The sequence below is a fragment of the Xyrauchen texanus genome, chromosome 22 (genome assembly GCF_025860055.1).
Source record: "Xyrauchen texanus isolate HMW12.3.18 chromosome 22, RBS_HiC_50CHRs, whole genome shotgun sequence".
Lineage (NCBI taxonomy): Eukaryota > Metazoa > Chordata > Actinopteri > Cypriniformes > Catostomidae > Xyrauchen > Xyrauchen texanus.
Genome location: NC_068297.1, coordinates 8,422,102 through 8,437,641, shown reverse-complemented (window position 1 = coordinate 8,437,641; position 15,540 = coordinate 8,422,102). Strand labels below are relative to the sequence as shown.

The window sequence follows — 15,540 nt, the reverse complement described above, 5'->3', positions numbered from 1 at the left end:
AAGGAAAATAGTTTAATGTGTTTTCTGATGGTCAAGTACATTTGGCTAATTGTGATACTGTATAGCAAAGAGTTTTCACCTTTATTTATTTTTTTCTTTTAGTTTTTTTATATAAGAGATTTATTTACCACACAGAGATGAAATTGAAAGAGTAATTTAAAATTGTAGTTTTATGTTGTAGCTATATATATATATATATATATATATATATATATATATATATATATATATATATATAAGTTGATAAGAACAGATGTAAAAAAAACATAATATCAATAGAATGCTCATCATGTATTTCCAGAATGTGACATAATAGAATTATATATATATTTATGCATAAAAAAACACTTTTGTAATGCCAACAGCAAAAGACTCGCTCTTTGGAAGTCAAGCCTATTTCTTTCCGAATTATTGTTTACATCATGTGTCTGAAGACAACAACATTACATATGGAAGTGCACATCATACATACACATCTGTACCCTAAAAAAATGACATTTTAGACCAAATTTAGCACTAAAATGCATCTTTTGCAGCTTTGAGGGGAACTTAACAAGATCTAATCATGGGTCTAAACACTCCAAAGCAAAAAGTGACATGCCAATCATGGGCATAATCTGCCTGGTAATTACAGCCTAGCACTGAGAGGGGAGGTTCTAGTGTGGTAGGTGCTTTTTAATGATGCAAGGGCCAGATATGGTATAAAAACTCTCATCATTGTGCTAGGCAGCAGCAGATCCTCTGTCTGGCTCCAAGAACAAGGATATTCAGAAGTGGGAGCCGCAGCCACAACTTTTTATTTATTTGAAACCCAAGTATGCTGGTAGGTGTCCATGTTGTATCTCCTTTGGATAGTATTAACAAAGATTTTGTGAAACTAGGCCTTAGTATTCCAGGACTATCAGCAGGTGCAGAGAGGAGGAAGCTCCTATATTATAAATTATAGTATAGAGGATTAAAAAAAAATTGAATGGATAATAAAAGCACAGTATTTAGTTGTCAATTGTTTTCTTAATTGTTCTGTTAAATGGTTGAAATTATTGCTCCAATAGATTTTTTCAATCTTTATCACCAACAGTTGTCTTCACCTATCATCACATCTAACTCATTCAATTCCATTGCAGATTTGACCTCAGAGAATGGAACTACGAGTAGCAAGCATTCTTCTTCTCCTGGTTGCCTTGACGGCTGCTCATGGTGAGAGATATGTTGTCAAGAAGGTGGTGAAGGCCCCCCAGTACTCAGTGAAAAGCCATGGTAAGTGTCTGAATTGTAAAAGCTCTCTAGAACTCTAAAATTGTGCAATCCACTGGAGATTTGTATTTACATAAAAACAAAAAACAATAAAAGACACACATGAATGCTACATTTGATTTAAATGCAGGCAAAACAAAACAAAATTAAGTATGCACATCACTAAGCTCTACTAGTTGGGTCAGGCACACTGATTGGATACTGATACTCAGTGGTTCCTCTAACCATGTATTGCAACCTGCCTAATTTTTTGAATCTTCAAATTACAGATTCATTTTTGGTCAACGTATGTCATGCTTCTACAAATACTAAATATTACATTCTTTTTGCTCTGACTGCATATCAAGAGAAATAATACTAAAAAAATAAATATTTTTGATGTTTTATAATTTAGTAATTTTTAAATTTCTTTTTTAGTTTTCAGATGAATCTGTGTTTGTGTCTTTAGCTGCATTGCCTGATGAGGTTTGCAAATATAATAGATATTTAAATATAATTACATCTATTTCATAGTTAAATCACAGGCTTATGTTGGCCATGGTATGTGTTTTATAAATATGAATATACATTTTATGTCTGTCTGTCTGTCTGTAAACACACACATGGACACATGTGAATATATATCCATCTTCTTATAGATCACATTCCAGAGGTTTTCTGTGGAGTTCTAGTCTGGAGATTGGGCTTGCCATGACAGGGTCTTGATCCAGTGTTCCTCCATCCACACCTTGATGGACCTGGCTGTGTGGAGTGGAGCATTGTCCTGCTGGAAAAAACCCATCCTCAGAGTTGGGGAACATTGTCAAGTTTTCTTCCAGGATAACCTTATACTTGGCTTGATTCACGTGTTCTTCACAAAGGTGAATCTGCCCCATTCCAGCCTTGCTGAAGCACCCCCAGATCATCACCGATCCTCCACCTGTTCATCTAATGTTTAGACGACCACATGGAGAGGCCTTCTACCCACTGTGAAATTTGGTGGAGGGTGCTTCAGCAAGGCTGGAATGGGGCAGTACATGTTATCCTGGAAGAAAACTTGCTTCCTTCTGTTCTGACAATGTTCCCAAACTCTGAGGATTGGTTTTTCCAGCAGTATAATGCTCTACACCACACAGCCAGGTCAATCAAGGTGTGGATAGAGGACCACCGGATCAAGACCCTGTCATGGCCAGCCCAATCTCTAGACCTGAACCCCATTGAAAACCTCTGGGAGGAAGATGAATGGCCACAAGTTAAAACATTGGTATTGTGTTTTTAAAAAATTTATATAAACTTATTTTCTTTGCAGTATTCGAGGTCTGAAAACACTACATCTAAAAATATCTGCAAATAAATGCTCTAAATGACAATAATTTTATTTGGAATTTGGGAGAAATGTTGTCATTACTTTATAGAATAAAACAAAAATATTCATTTTACTCAAAAACATATACAGAGTAAATCCAGAGAAACTGATCATTTTGCAGTGGCCTATATATATATATATATATATATATATATATATATATATATATATATATATATATATATATATAGTGTGTGTGTGTGTGTGTGTGCATGTGCGTGGCGTGCGTGCGTGCGTGCGTGCTTGTGCTTATACTACATTGTAGGTTAGTAAAAGTTAGTAAAACCTGAGATCACCTAACATGTGAGGCCCAGCCAGCGGTCCCCACGAGGGAAATTACTTATTAAAAATATTATGTGTGTGTGTGTGTGTACAGACAGATATAAAATGTATATTCATATTTATAAAACACTTACCATATTGTGTGTAATTATATACATACATACTTAATAATATTCATGTTCATAAAATGCATTTAAGATTTCATTTAATTTAAAAAAAAATAACACATCAATAAAATTTATAATGTAGACACACAACATATGCATGAGATTTTAAATATTATAAATACAAATTAAAATCATATTAGTCATGCTGCATATATTATTGTTTTGTGTTTTTTTCTATTACCTAAAGGAATATTCTCTTAATGCACAATTTTATAACCGCTGCAATCTGCCTCTCAGGCCTAATTTGTTGTTTGCATATGGCCTTATGTATTAGGTTTTACAGTACACCAAAATGTACATGAAATTGCACATGATTTGTTTGGATAGAAGCTGTTCAGTTGTCTGGATTTTAAAGTATATATACACACATCAAACCCAACCAACTTTCGCAGGTTATGAACAGCTATTTAGAATTACAGTCTCTAGCGACATGTTGAAAAGTGATTTGTCTGGGTGTGTCATAGCAAAATGTAGACACATCTGTACTTGGTTCATGAATGCTATGCTTCCAAGAATGACCTTTGGAATGATGCAGTTTACAAACCAATAGATTTGACCACATGAAGGCAATCATAAAACTGTGGTCCTTTACTTAATTCCCCTGCCGCATGAAATTTAATATACTTACATATATTCTTTTAGAATGGGATCCACAAATACAATCATAAAATAAACTAAATGAATGTGCGTTGTAATGTGATACATAAAATGCATAGTTCTTTATTGTGGACTTTATATAACATGAATATAATACATATATAAAAACATACAACTTGTAGCCTTTTTACTTAAGTACATCAGCTTTTTAGTAGAGCTCACAATCGTGAGAGAGTTACATTTTCTAAATCTTTGGATAGACATTCTGGGAAACCTTTGTTGTGCACCCGTAATACACAAGATTTGAATGTTAAAACATATTTCTGATATAGTATGTTTATGTCTGAATAAGATGTTGCAGTACAAGGGACTTGCTGTGAGGCGAATAAGAAAGGGCTTAACAGAGAATACGTAGAGCATGTACAGTAGATAGAGCACCTGCTGTTAAGGAAAGTCAGTTCCAAAAATCCTTAAATTATACAGTACATACTTTATATACAGTGCATATCCAGTCAACACAATTCTTTTTTAAGTCCTCACGCACAGTATCTTGAAAGATTATTAAGAAACATGACTTCTCAATTCCATTAATGATTTTCTCCTGTAACTGATCATTGATTGATTACAAATATTGCCACTGATATATGTAATGAGAACAATATAGATTCTGATATTCTTTTATTTTTTAGTGGTGTCTGTAGCAGGAGAACCAGGTACCCCTGGTGAGCCAGGCCCAGCTGGGCCCCCTGGACCTCAAGGACCCCCAGGAGAAGATGGTGAAGGGCTGCCTGGGCCACAGGGACCACCTGGACCACCCGGACCTGCTGGTTACTCTGCGCCTGGAAAACCTGGTTCTCCAGGTGGACCTGGAAAACCTGGAGCTACAGGTGCACATGGACCAAAAGGAGACACTGGTGCAACTGGTCCTCAAGGTCCCAGGGGCATGCCTGGCCCTGCTGGTAGCCCTGGACCTGCAGGTTTATCTTCCACAGGCAAACCTGGACCAGCAGGTCTTCAAGGTGCAAAAGGACCAAGGGGGGAGTCAGGTCTTAAAGGACATCCAGGTATTCCTGGTATGAAAGGACAGAAAGGAGAAAGAGGTATTGGGGTTCAAGGGCCACCAGGCGAGAGAGGTCCATCAGGGATAGTGGGTCCTTCAGGGAAGCCTGGTGAGCCTGGTGTTGGAAGGCCTGGCAAATCTGGACTTCCTGGTGAACCAGGTAAATCAGGCTCACCTGGTCGTGATGGGGAACCTGGACCCATGGGGTTGCCAGGCCAAAAAGGTCAAACAGGACCACCTGGAATTGGAATGGCTGGCAAGCCAGGTGATAATGGTGCTCCAGGTATGCCTGGCCCTGCTGGCCCCAAAGGTCCACAAGGAGCGTCTGGTGCTCCTGGTGCTCCTGGAGTTCCAGGTTATGGCAAACCAGGTGAACCCGGTTTAAATGGCGACAGAGGACTAGCTGGTAGCCCAGGTGCAACAGGTCCGAAAGGTGAGCCAGGTGCTAAAGGGCACACTGGATATCCAGGTGCTACTGGTCCTATGGGTCCAGCTGGTTCTCAAGGTCAAAGAGGTTTCCCAGGTGGAAGGGGAGCAACAGGTGATAAGGGTGACCCAGGTGCAATGGGACCTCCAGGGCTAAAGGGGCACAAGGGAGAACAGGGAGCACAAGGCATTGAAGGCAAGCAGGGTTATCTGGGGGCAACAGGCCCAGTTGGTCCAAGGGGAGCTACAGGTGCTCCTGGTAACAAAGGAGATATTGGCCACACGGGTGCGTCTGGTACCCCAGGAGCACCTGGACCTGCAGGACCAAAGGGCCTTCAAGGACACACTGGAGCAGCAGGTGAAAGGGGAGAGACAGGTGCTCCGGGGGCAAGAGGCCCTGTCGGCCCAGCAGGTCCTGAAGGTGCACCTGGCCTTAAAGGTCACCCTGGTCTTCCTGGGGCACCTGGCCCAGCAGGTTTGTCTGCTAAAGCAATTCCTGGACCTCAGGGTCCACCTGGACTTCCTGGATCTGATGGGTCTGCTGGCCTTCCAGGTCCTGCTGGAGCTCCTGGCCCACCTGGACCTCCTGGTGAGGTCAATTTTGAGAAGGCCCAAGGTGAAACTACATACCCAGTTCTTGTTAAGAGTCCTGTGTCTGCATTCACTGTTGCAACTGTGACACCTTATCCCCCATCTGGTACCCCAATTAAGTTTGATCAGATTGTATACAATGCAGAACAGCATTATGATCCTGAGACGGGCTTGTTCACCTGTCAGGTTCCAGGAATTTACTACTTCTCCTACAGCATGCATGTGAATGGGGCTAATGCTTTGGTGGCACTTTATAAAAACAGTGATCCAATCATGTTCACTTATGATGAGTACAACAAAGGATTCCTGGACCAGATGTCTGGAAGTGCTGTCCTTCAGCTCAATGAGCAGGACACTGTTTATATCCAGATCCCTGATGATGAGGCTAGCGGTGTATTTGCTGCCGACAATGTCCACTGCTCCTTCTCTGGGTTCCTGATTGCCTCAACGTGATAAGGTGATCAAACCACATCATATTCTAAAACCATCACTATTTCTCAAACAAAATATCCTGTTCTGCAAACAATGATGCATAACAGACTGTGCTATTGTTATGAGAAATACAAGCATCTCAACTTGGAAATTTCAAGTTGTGCCAATAAGAAGGAAGTCAATTATGTAACAAGTTATCAGGGATAGAAAGAGTTAATACCTAAATAATTACATTTTGTGTGTGGAGAGAGCATGTAGAAGTTTTCCTGATCATTTCATGTCTTTTCCAAAAAAAAAAATTGTTTTGATTTTTGTATTTGTTTTATTTTTTGTTTTTTACTGATCACAGAGGGTAATTAAAATATTTGTCCCGATTTCACTGTTATTGATTACCTTATATCTTTACTGATAAAACTGAGAGAATGCTGTTCCTGACATCCTTATATCTGACTTGAATATTGTGAGATGGTGAAAATTATCAAGAAAATCAAATGTTGCTTTCCCAAAGGCGTAATTTTGCTCTGTAAACCATAATGGATCGAATAAACCATTTCCTAAAGAGCTCTTGTCTGTTGTGTTTATGTTTTCGTTTTTGCTGAATAATTTAATATGCCATTTGTTCTGATATTTAAACAAGGGTAACTATTGGGTGTTAAACAATGCAACAGCAATGTATCATTACACTGAGAACTGGAGTGTGTTTTTAGTATTATTTCTAATAAGTGTTTGTGGTTTCAAAAAGCCTCACAGTTTCTGTAGTTCCAAGAGGTATGCTCTTAACCCTTTAAAAATTACAATTTACTCACACTCATGTTAGCTTCAATCAGCATTCACTTTTTATTGTGTGGATGCTATGAAAGTCAGTGATGACTGAGTCTAACATTCTGCTTAACATCTCCTTTTGTGTTCCATGGAAGAAAGTCATGAGAAATGAACAAAATTATGACAGGATTTTTTAGTCTTTAGGAGTATTATCCTTTCAAAAAAAAAAGGAGGGAGTTAAGAAGTAAGTTTTAAAGATTGTGTTAAGTTCACCCAGTCAAATTGAAAGAGATGTTGGTAAGGTGGAGAGACAAGTCAAACAGAATCCATTGGGTAGAGGTAATCAGCAGCTGAGAGCCACAAGCAGCTGAAAAGCACTGCCTATGGAAGATTTGAGGGTTGTGGTTGTGTGAAAAACTGAGGGTGTGAGCACCTGGAGGGTAAAGTTGTTTCCATCTGTGAACAGGCAGGGGGCAGAGGTGGGAGCCACAAGTTTAAAGTTGCCATAAAAGATGAACATACCTAAACTAGGAACAGGAATATTGGGTCAAAACACACCCATCTTGTGGTTGAAAATTAATGGCAGAGTTTATCTTGGAACGTAGAAAATGCATGGTTTGAAATTATCTTTAGCTTCTGTGGTATGCTAAAAACATCCGACTACTGTCTATTCACATCCTTTTTATACTTCGAAAGCATTTGGAATTTGGAAGCGTGACATTTACCAGTGTTGAGGGCAAGTACACAAAACAATGAAATTGGTAAGATGTTTCCTAATTTGAGGATCTTGTGTTATGCAAGTGGGGTGGAGGGAAACTAAGAAAACTTGTATAATCATGTATTTCCCCCATATTGCTGTTGTTCAATATATGTTGGCACAATGGTTCAGAAGGTAGATCACTGATGGAAGGATAGAAAATTACCTCAAAAGTATTATTTTTTTTTTTGTTGTTGTTGCTTTTCATAATGTACACATTTGATTAAAATCATCCTTCAGTGGATTAAACTTTAAATTGTGACTATAAGTTGAACAAATAGTGAACCAGAGGGGCAGCAAAATTGTACGGATCAGAAAGAAGGACCACATATGGGTTTAAAACTTCAATGCGAACGCAACGTTCCAGGATCATATTAGAAAATATTCCTCAATTATTCAAAAAAGCATACTGTGAGCAAAGGATGCATGTTTTCCATTTATGCACATATTATGAAGGCAAACAAAGCCACTCATATTTTCTCTGTCTAAATCCTTTATTTTTGTTTTGAGTGTCCCTAAAATGCAGGGGGGAAAAAAGCATTGTGAGCGATTTGCACACAGATACATTCCATTTAAAAATCAAGTAGAGATGGTGCAGAAGTATTTACACAGGAAGAACAAAAAATCTACTTGACAATTGCACTGGCAATTTTTCATACATTTGTGGAACTCTGCTGAATAAAAACCACTTTGACTGCATAACACATGACAGGTCAAACATTTTGATTTTAAACATTGTAGAACATAATTCTCATTGAAACAGGAGTACTTCTGGAGGGAAAAAATACTGCAATTTCTACCACTGATAAAAAAACAAAAACATTTTATCAACATCATAAAAGCCAGCAATGACAATAGCCAATACATAATGCGGCGGTATTGCACAATGCAGCTGTTGAGATTTTGAGCACCTATTTCAGTAATTCATGTAACACTGACAGTAAAATCAAATGGCAACTGACCAATAACATTTGTAAATTTTTCGATGATGTCATTTCTGATAGCTCCACACAAGCTTGATTTACCCAATGGTAAGGCACCATTGCCATCAACTAATATTTCAACACAATGTCCTTATACTAACATAGTTCAACTACAAAATGAAAAAAAAAAAAAAAAAACTGTGAAATAAGCAATGCTCTATTAATCTCACTCATGCACACGCAAACACATGCACACCACTTACACAACTGCTACAAAATAAAAAAAAAGATAAAGAACATGGGAAAACTGTGCCTTTCATATCCAAACACTCCCATCCAACTCCCTTCCTTCAAAATGTCATATACAACGTAGTGGATGGAATAGGAATGGATGAAATGAAAAGCATGGGAGAAAAACAGAGGTTTGAAATGTCATTGGTTTTGTACAAATGTTTCATGTTTGTGCTCCTCGGACTTCATCTAAAACAGGCTTTTCACCTGCTATTCTGTGGCAGCAGCCGGGGCCTCCGAGCTTTCTGTAGCAGCTGCTGGTTCTTGAGGTGCAGGCTCAGCTTGCTTCTCCTCAGTGACCTCATTGGATGTCTTTTTCTCATTCTTTTCAGTTGGTTCCTCAGCTTTGGGTTCCACGGTTGGAGCCTCTGTCTTGGCTTCTTCACTGGAGGCCTCAGGTTTGGCTTCCTCAGCTTCAGCATCTTTCTTCTGTTCACCATTCTCCACAACTGCTTCCGCCGCCTCTCCCCCTTCAGCTTCCTTTTTGGCGCTCTTCTTAAATGAAAAGCCACCAAGTTTAAATGGCTTCTTGAAGGAGAAGCGCTTCTTCTGTTTGGCAGGCTCATCGTTTGCCGAGGCAGAGCTGATTTCGTCTGATTTGGTCGAGTCCTCTCCATTTGCAACGGCGGAACTCTCCCCATTACCCTCTGAAGTGGTCTTCTCATCACCTCCATTTTCAGTTTTTCCTTCCTCTGCCTTCAACTCTTCATCAGCGGAGTTCTTCCCATTGGCCTGCACATCTTCTGTGGCTGCATCGGTGTTTGGGGAGGCATTCCCATTGGTTTTTGTATGACCATTCTCCTGTGTGAATAAAATAAAACATTTAATACAATTGTACTGCATTTTCCAGTTACTCATTACAAAGTACAGTTTTCATTCATCTTGCATATATTTGCAACCTACAAAATATACAAACAATAGAGCTCATGGAACATTGTATGGAGTTTATAGGTTCACCACGTGGGTGAAGTCCACAGCGCACATTGCCTAGCTGACGCTGTTGCCATTTGAATGAAAGCACTGCAACATGGACGAGTAGATCCAACCAGCAGAGGCGGGCCTACGGCACAGGCAAGGCTGGCAATTGCCTGGGGCCCCAAGCTGGGAAAGGGCCTCCCGCGGGCAACAATTACAGTAGTTCACAGCAACGACACTTGAAACCAGTGATTGGCAATGCTTAGTAGACTGACATTTTCGAAACCCCCCCATACCTTTAGCTACGATCAAATTCAAGTAAGAGAGGGATGCAGGCAGCATGAAGAGGACGTCCGACATACTAATCTGGGAGTCAGAAGAGGAAAAAATAAAGAGGAAAAGAAGAAGCATGACAGTGCTGAATAGTAAAGAATCTGTCATTTTTACTGAACTATCCCTTCTCACGGAAAGATTGCCAATGGTCGCACAAGTCGTAATTTTAGGAAAAGATAGATAGCAGATTCTTTTAGTTCAGATTATATGTGCATTTTTCTTTTATTTCCTTGTTTTATATACACAGTGTAGGCATTGGCTGATCATGTGTACACTGAGATCTGCTTTTGAGACTAAAATTAAAGGAAAAGAAATTCAATAATGATTCTGATCATTTCATGTTCTCTGCTTTTTCCATTCGCTGAAGTCTTGCAGTTCTCCTAATTTGTATGCTACTTCCAGAAATCTCCAGCTTCTATATTCACAACCGTTTAATGATAGAAATGTTACAGTGAGAGTAACTCCTTAGTTTACATCAGGAGTATCCTACACACCTGACATGCAATTATGGACATAAACATAAACAAAGACACACATGCCCATTAAAGGGACCAGTAAACTCTCGTCTTTTTGCCATTGCGAGGCTTTAGCAAGCAACATCCATTAGAAGCTGGAGCCAAATATGTGAGCATTAAGAGACCATTTGATCGATTCTCACGTTTAGCCTACTTCACATTTCTTTAGAAAATATTGGATTGTCATTCATAGGCAGTTTCACTAAGAATGAATTGCACCCGGTAAAAGCGCCGTTTTTTGTTGTTGCACGCACTCTCTGCGCTTTTTGCAGATAAGGGCCCGCTTTTTTCCTTTTGCATAGGGCCCCCAGAGTCAACAAGCATTGATTGATCCAACCAAAGAGATCATCGTATTTAGTTTACTGGCAGCATCGCTCTGAAAGCGGTGGTTTTGCGAGGCCGCATCTCATATTAAATCCGTGAATTGCGTTTGTTGGCTTATTGATGCTCTTATCGTATCAACAAGATGCCGTAAAGGCGTGGTTGATTTACCGAAATGGCTTTGCACGACGAAAAGCTTGACAAAGCTACTGATGCTTTCATTTAGCTTAGTTAAAATAATAAGATTGCAATCGCCAAAAATCGATGGGATCATAAAGAGGCAGTATGTGATTAACAAACTTGCCATTCAGACGCATTGACTAATTAAATTTGATGGGTTATTGTACTCGGCGTGTGGTTTGAAAAATGCCATTTACACTAAACAAACCCCTTTTAATCTCGGTCTACTGTTTTGTTACACACTTATCAATATATAGACAATAGTAACACCAAAGTGCTGATTTTGTAGTGGAAAGTGTTTTAGCTCCTTTGTTGATCGGTGCATTGTTCAACTGAGGCGACTTGGGTTTTTGGGGTACTGCACACCCCCTCAAAACATCACGCGTCTGCACAGTCAAAGAATATAATTAAAGAGAGTTATTACCTGCCCGTTTGATTTATTCGCAGCTTCGGCGGGTTTATCGGCGACAGTCTCGTCTTTTGCCCCGTTTTTAGAGATTTGCGCTCCCATGCTTTCACGCGCAACAAAGAATCCCAGCAGATGAAATGAATGAACAAAGAGCGCGAGCTTCTCTCTCAAGAGCGTCTCTTTTCAAATAAGACCGCGGGAAACAGATAACGAGAGGAAAGCTATGACAAGCTGACAAAAAACAATGAATGTAGCGCACTTTCAAATTAAATAATTTTGGGGCGGTAAAGAGATGGAGGTAATTAAATTGTTCTCTTTTGATAATGAGATGCTGGATACAACGCCCAAATACTCGTGACGTCACAGGAGGGCTGTGTGGGCCAATCAGGTGACTGTGTGGATACTATTGGAAAGCAGGGGGTAGGGGGGAAGAAAGGAGCACAACCAGCAACTGGTGATTCAGTACCAATGAATGCAGTCAAAAGGTTTTGTTCTTCTTTTTTTAAATCAGAAACATATTCTCTTTTTCTGTTTTTTTTTCTTAATATATATATATATATTTTTTTTTCTTTTAATCTGAAACTAAGACTTTCAATTTTCCCCAATCTGAGTGAAGACATGCAGGAGACACAAACCCTGAACCTGACTTTCAGTTTACCCCAATCTTAGTGAAGATATGCAGGAGACACAATAGATTTAAATGGCTGAGTATTCATTTGGCCACTATGTCATATAGATGCACTAAATATGCCAACGCATAGATTTGTGAGCATTTCTTCCCCTGGATCCTCTCCATCCATGGATTACACTTTTCCAATATAAACATCCAGTGGCACATTGCTTGCATGATGAATTCATTCTGAGGAATCCTGGTGACCTAGTCTCAGTCACAGTTTATTGTCAGCCCAGATGGAGATGTTTTGAATTCAATGAAATAGTCTAAAGCGTGCTTTCACATCAAGTACTAACTCACGTCACCATGGCAACTGCTGGCACAATCAACATCACAGCAGATTGCTCTTAAAGAATGATGATGGTGTAAATATGCAATAGTGAAATATTTGTTTACATCTGAATGAGTGAATGTGTTAGTGAATCTGGTTGAATAATCCAGGAAGTTGTGAGGGAAGATTAAGGTTGCAGACCACAAGCTGACAGAAATGTTTTTGGCAAAAATTCACTATACCCAAACTGCTTGTTACATATTTAAGGAACACCCTTAAAAAAGCCCTTAAAAAAATGCTTGCTCAATTTTGCATTTATACTTAAAGGTGCAATCAGTAATTTTTTCCTTATTAAAAAATGTCACTCCTAAAGAAATGAATTGTAATTTTTAAACATATGTATAAAATCATGAGCACTCACATGAGATGAAGTTATATCAGTTAACTTATGAAAGCAGTTTTATTCTACATGGCGAGGGTCCCCTCATGGGGGCTGCACATGACCAGCCGAACTTTACTTGCTTAATCTCAGTAACCACCCTGATATAGGACACCTTTACTCTTGGATAAAATAAATCATGGTTGACTGTGCACAGTAAATTTCTAAAATGATATCTGATATCAAAATCCACGCAGCTTGGAGTCAGTAGACGACCAAGATGACAAAAACACAAAAGTTACTGAGTGCACCATTAAAGAATCATAATTTTATTACAGTATAAAAGTAAAATAAATAAATATAAAACACTTCTTAGTGTTGGCTTCATTTGATGTTGATTGTTATTTGATCCACAGTGATCTTTCAAAGGTTAAAAACAACTACACGTCTTAAGCAATTTTTATAATATATAATATTTTAACCAATGAAGCCTAGAAGAATCATTTCAAAAAGTTTCAAATGCATCTAAATACATCTATTGTTTTAGTTCAAGAGTCCTCTGACAAGAGTTTTATCTTGTATCCATGATAAAAACCTATATTAATGCTGGAAATGTCTGAAAGCCCAAACCGTAAAAGCAGCAGCGGCATATCTTATTGATGGCTGATTCTGACTGCATTTGTAACATTTCATAGCATACAAGCACTAACAAAATAGCACCAAAAAAAAATAGATTATTTATTTTTTTCGCTCCTTGTACAATGCCAATGGTTTGGACTGCTTTTTAATGATGTTCCTTTTAATACCATTGAAATACCATGATAGGCTATGATCATTCAGTACCATGATATCATCAAAATACCACACATGGGATTATCATGTGATACTATCATTGTCATGTCACCGCATCACTTTTTTTTATAATGGTCTATACACATGAACATAAGAGAGAAAGATAATATGTAAAACACATAGATACAACCATTCTTATCAAACTTTAAAAAACATCTCAATTGAATATATCTATATTTTAGTTACTCACTACTGTGTCCCCATCCCTCACCCCTGACTTACTGATTAATTGCAAGTACAAGAGAAACTGCATTTTCTTTCTTATTGTCAGTTGAGATGGTATCTTTGGATAGGTGGTATTTTTAATTTAATTCAATTTTTTATTATTGTTTTTATTTATTCATTACTTTTATATGGTCATTATCATTGTACTTATTATTTGAATGTATTACATATTTGATACTTTTCTCTTATTGTTATTTATTTTCTGTCTGTTTGTCATGTTGCAATTACATATATTGCAGTGAGATATACAATATCTCTCTCTCTCTCTCTCTCTCTCTCTCTCTCTCTCTCTCTCTCTCTCTCTCTCTCTCTCTCTCTATATATATATATATATATATATATATATATATAGTATATATACACTTGTGGCCAAAAGTTTGGAATAATGTACAGATTTTGCTCTTATGGAAAGAAATTGGTACTTTTATTCACCAAAGTGGCATTCAAACTGATCACAATGTATAGTCAGGACATTAATAATGTGAAAAATTACTATTACAATTTGTTCAGAACTTCTTAAACTACTTCAAAAAGTCTCATCAAAAATTCCTCCACATGCAGCAATGACAGCTTTGCAGATCCTTGATATTCTAGCTGTCAGTTTGTCCAGATTCTCAGGTGACATTTCACCCCACACTTCCTGTAGCACATTCCATAGATGTGGTCTTGTCGGGCACTTCTCATGCACCATACAGTCTAGCTGATCCCACAAAAACTCAATGGGGTTAAGATCCATAACACTCTTTTACAATTATCTGTTGTCCAATGTCTGTGTTTCTTTGCCCACTCTCAACATTTTATTTGTGTTTTTCTATTTCAAAAGTGGCTTTTTCTTTGCAATTCTTCCCACAAGGCCTGCACCCCTGAATCTTCTATATGTTCTACATGAAACTGGTGTTGAGCGGGTAGAATTCAATGAAGCTGTCAGTTGAGGACATGCGAGGCACCTATTTATCAAACTAGAGACTTTGATATAGTTATACTCTTATTTAGTTGTACATCTGGCCTTCCACATCTCTTTCTGTCCTTGTTAGAGCCAGTTGTCCTTTGACTTTGAAGACTGTAGAGTACAACTTTATATGAAATCTTCAGTTTTTTTTTTTTTTACAATTTCATGCATCGTATAGCCTTCATTCCTCAAAACAATGGTTGACTGATGAGTTTCTAGAAAAAGCTGTTTCTTTTTTGCCATATTTGACCTTATATTGACCTTAAGACAAGCCAGTCTATTGCATACTGTGGCAACCCAAAAACAAACACAAAGACAATGTTAAGCTTCATTTAATGAACCAAATAGCTTTCAACTGTGTTTGATGTAATGTAAAGTGATTTTCTAGTAAAAAATTATAAATTTAGCATGATTACTCAAAGATAAGGTGTTGGAGTGATGGCTGCTGGAAATGGGGCCTGTCTAGATTTGATAACAAATTGCTTTTTTCAAATAGTGATGGTGTTGTTTTTACATCAGTAATGTCCCGACTATACTTTGTGATGAGTTGAATGCCACTTTGGTGAATTAAAGTACCAATTTCCTTCCGAATCAAAAATCTAAATCAATATTTGGTGTGAACACTTTTGCC

At 38.2% G+C, this 15,540-nt stretch overlaps 2 protein-coding genes across 2 annotated transcripts; one reads left to right on the top strand and one right to left on the bottom strand.

The window, feature by feature from the left end:
* The first annotated feature begins 687 nt into the window (after positions 1-687).
* Positions 688-6,715, top strand: col10a1a (collagen, type X, alpha 1a). Its single transcript, XM_052153031.1, has 3 exons — positions 688-823; positions 1,125-1,257; positions 4,335-6,715. The coding sequence occupies exons 2-3, from the start codon at positions 1,140-1,142 to the stop codon at positions 6,173-6,175; spliced, it is 1,959 nt and encodes a 652-aa protein (XP_052008991.1). The 5' UTR covers positions 688-823; positions 1,125-1,139; the 3' UTR covers positions 6,176-6,715.
* Positions 6,716-8,156: 1,441 nt separating this feature from the next.
* marcksb (myristoylated alanine-rich protein kinase C substrate b) lies at positions 8,157-11,909 on the bottom strand. The gene is made up of 2 exons (XM_052154064.1): positions 11,576-11,909; positions 8,157-9,688 (listed from the first exon to the last, which is right to left on the bottom strand). Exons 1-2 carry the CDS (start codon positions 11,660-11,662, stop codon positions 9,098-9,100), a joined length of 678 nt encoding a protein of 225 aa, XP_052010024.1. The 5' UTR covers positions 11,663-11,909; the 3' UTR covers positions 8,157-9,097.
* Between the last annotated feature and the right edge of the window lie 3,631 nt (positions 11,910-15,540).

Excerpts from the sequence above, each read along its gene's own strand:
- col10a1a (XM_052153031.1), top strand. The coding sequence starts at position 1,140 with ATGGAACTACGAGTAGCAAGCATTCTTCTTCTCCTGGTTGCCTTGACG. Across the intron at positions 1,258-4,334 it reads GTACTCAGTGAAAAGCCATG|TGGTGTCTGTAGCAGGAGAA; the intron begins GTAAGTGTCTGA and ends TTTATTTTTTAG.
- marcksb (XM_052154064.1), bottom strand. The coding sequence starts at position 11,662 with ATGGGAGCGCAAATCTCTAAAAACGGGGCAAAAGACGAGACTGTCGCC. Across the intron at positions 9,689-11,575 it reads CGAATAAATCAAACGGGCAG|GAGAATGGTCATACAAAAAC; the intron begins GTAATAACTCTC and ends TTATTCACACAG.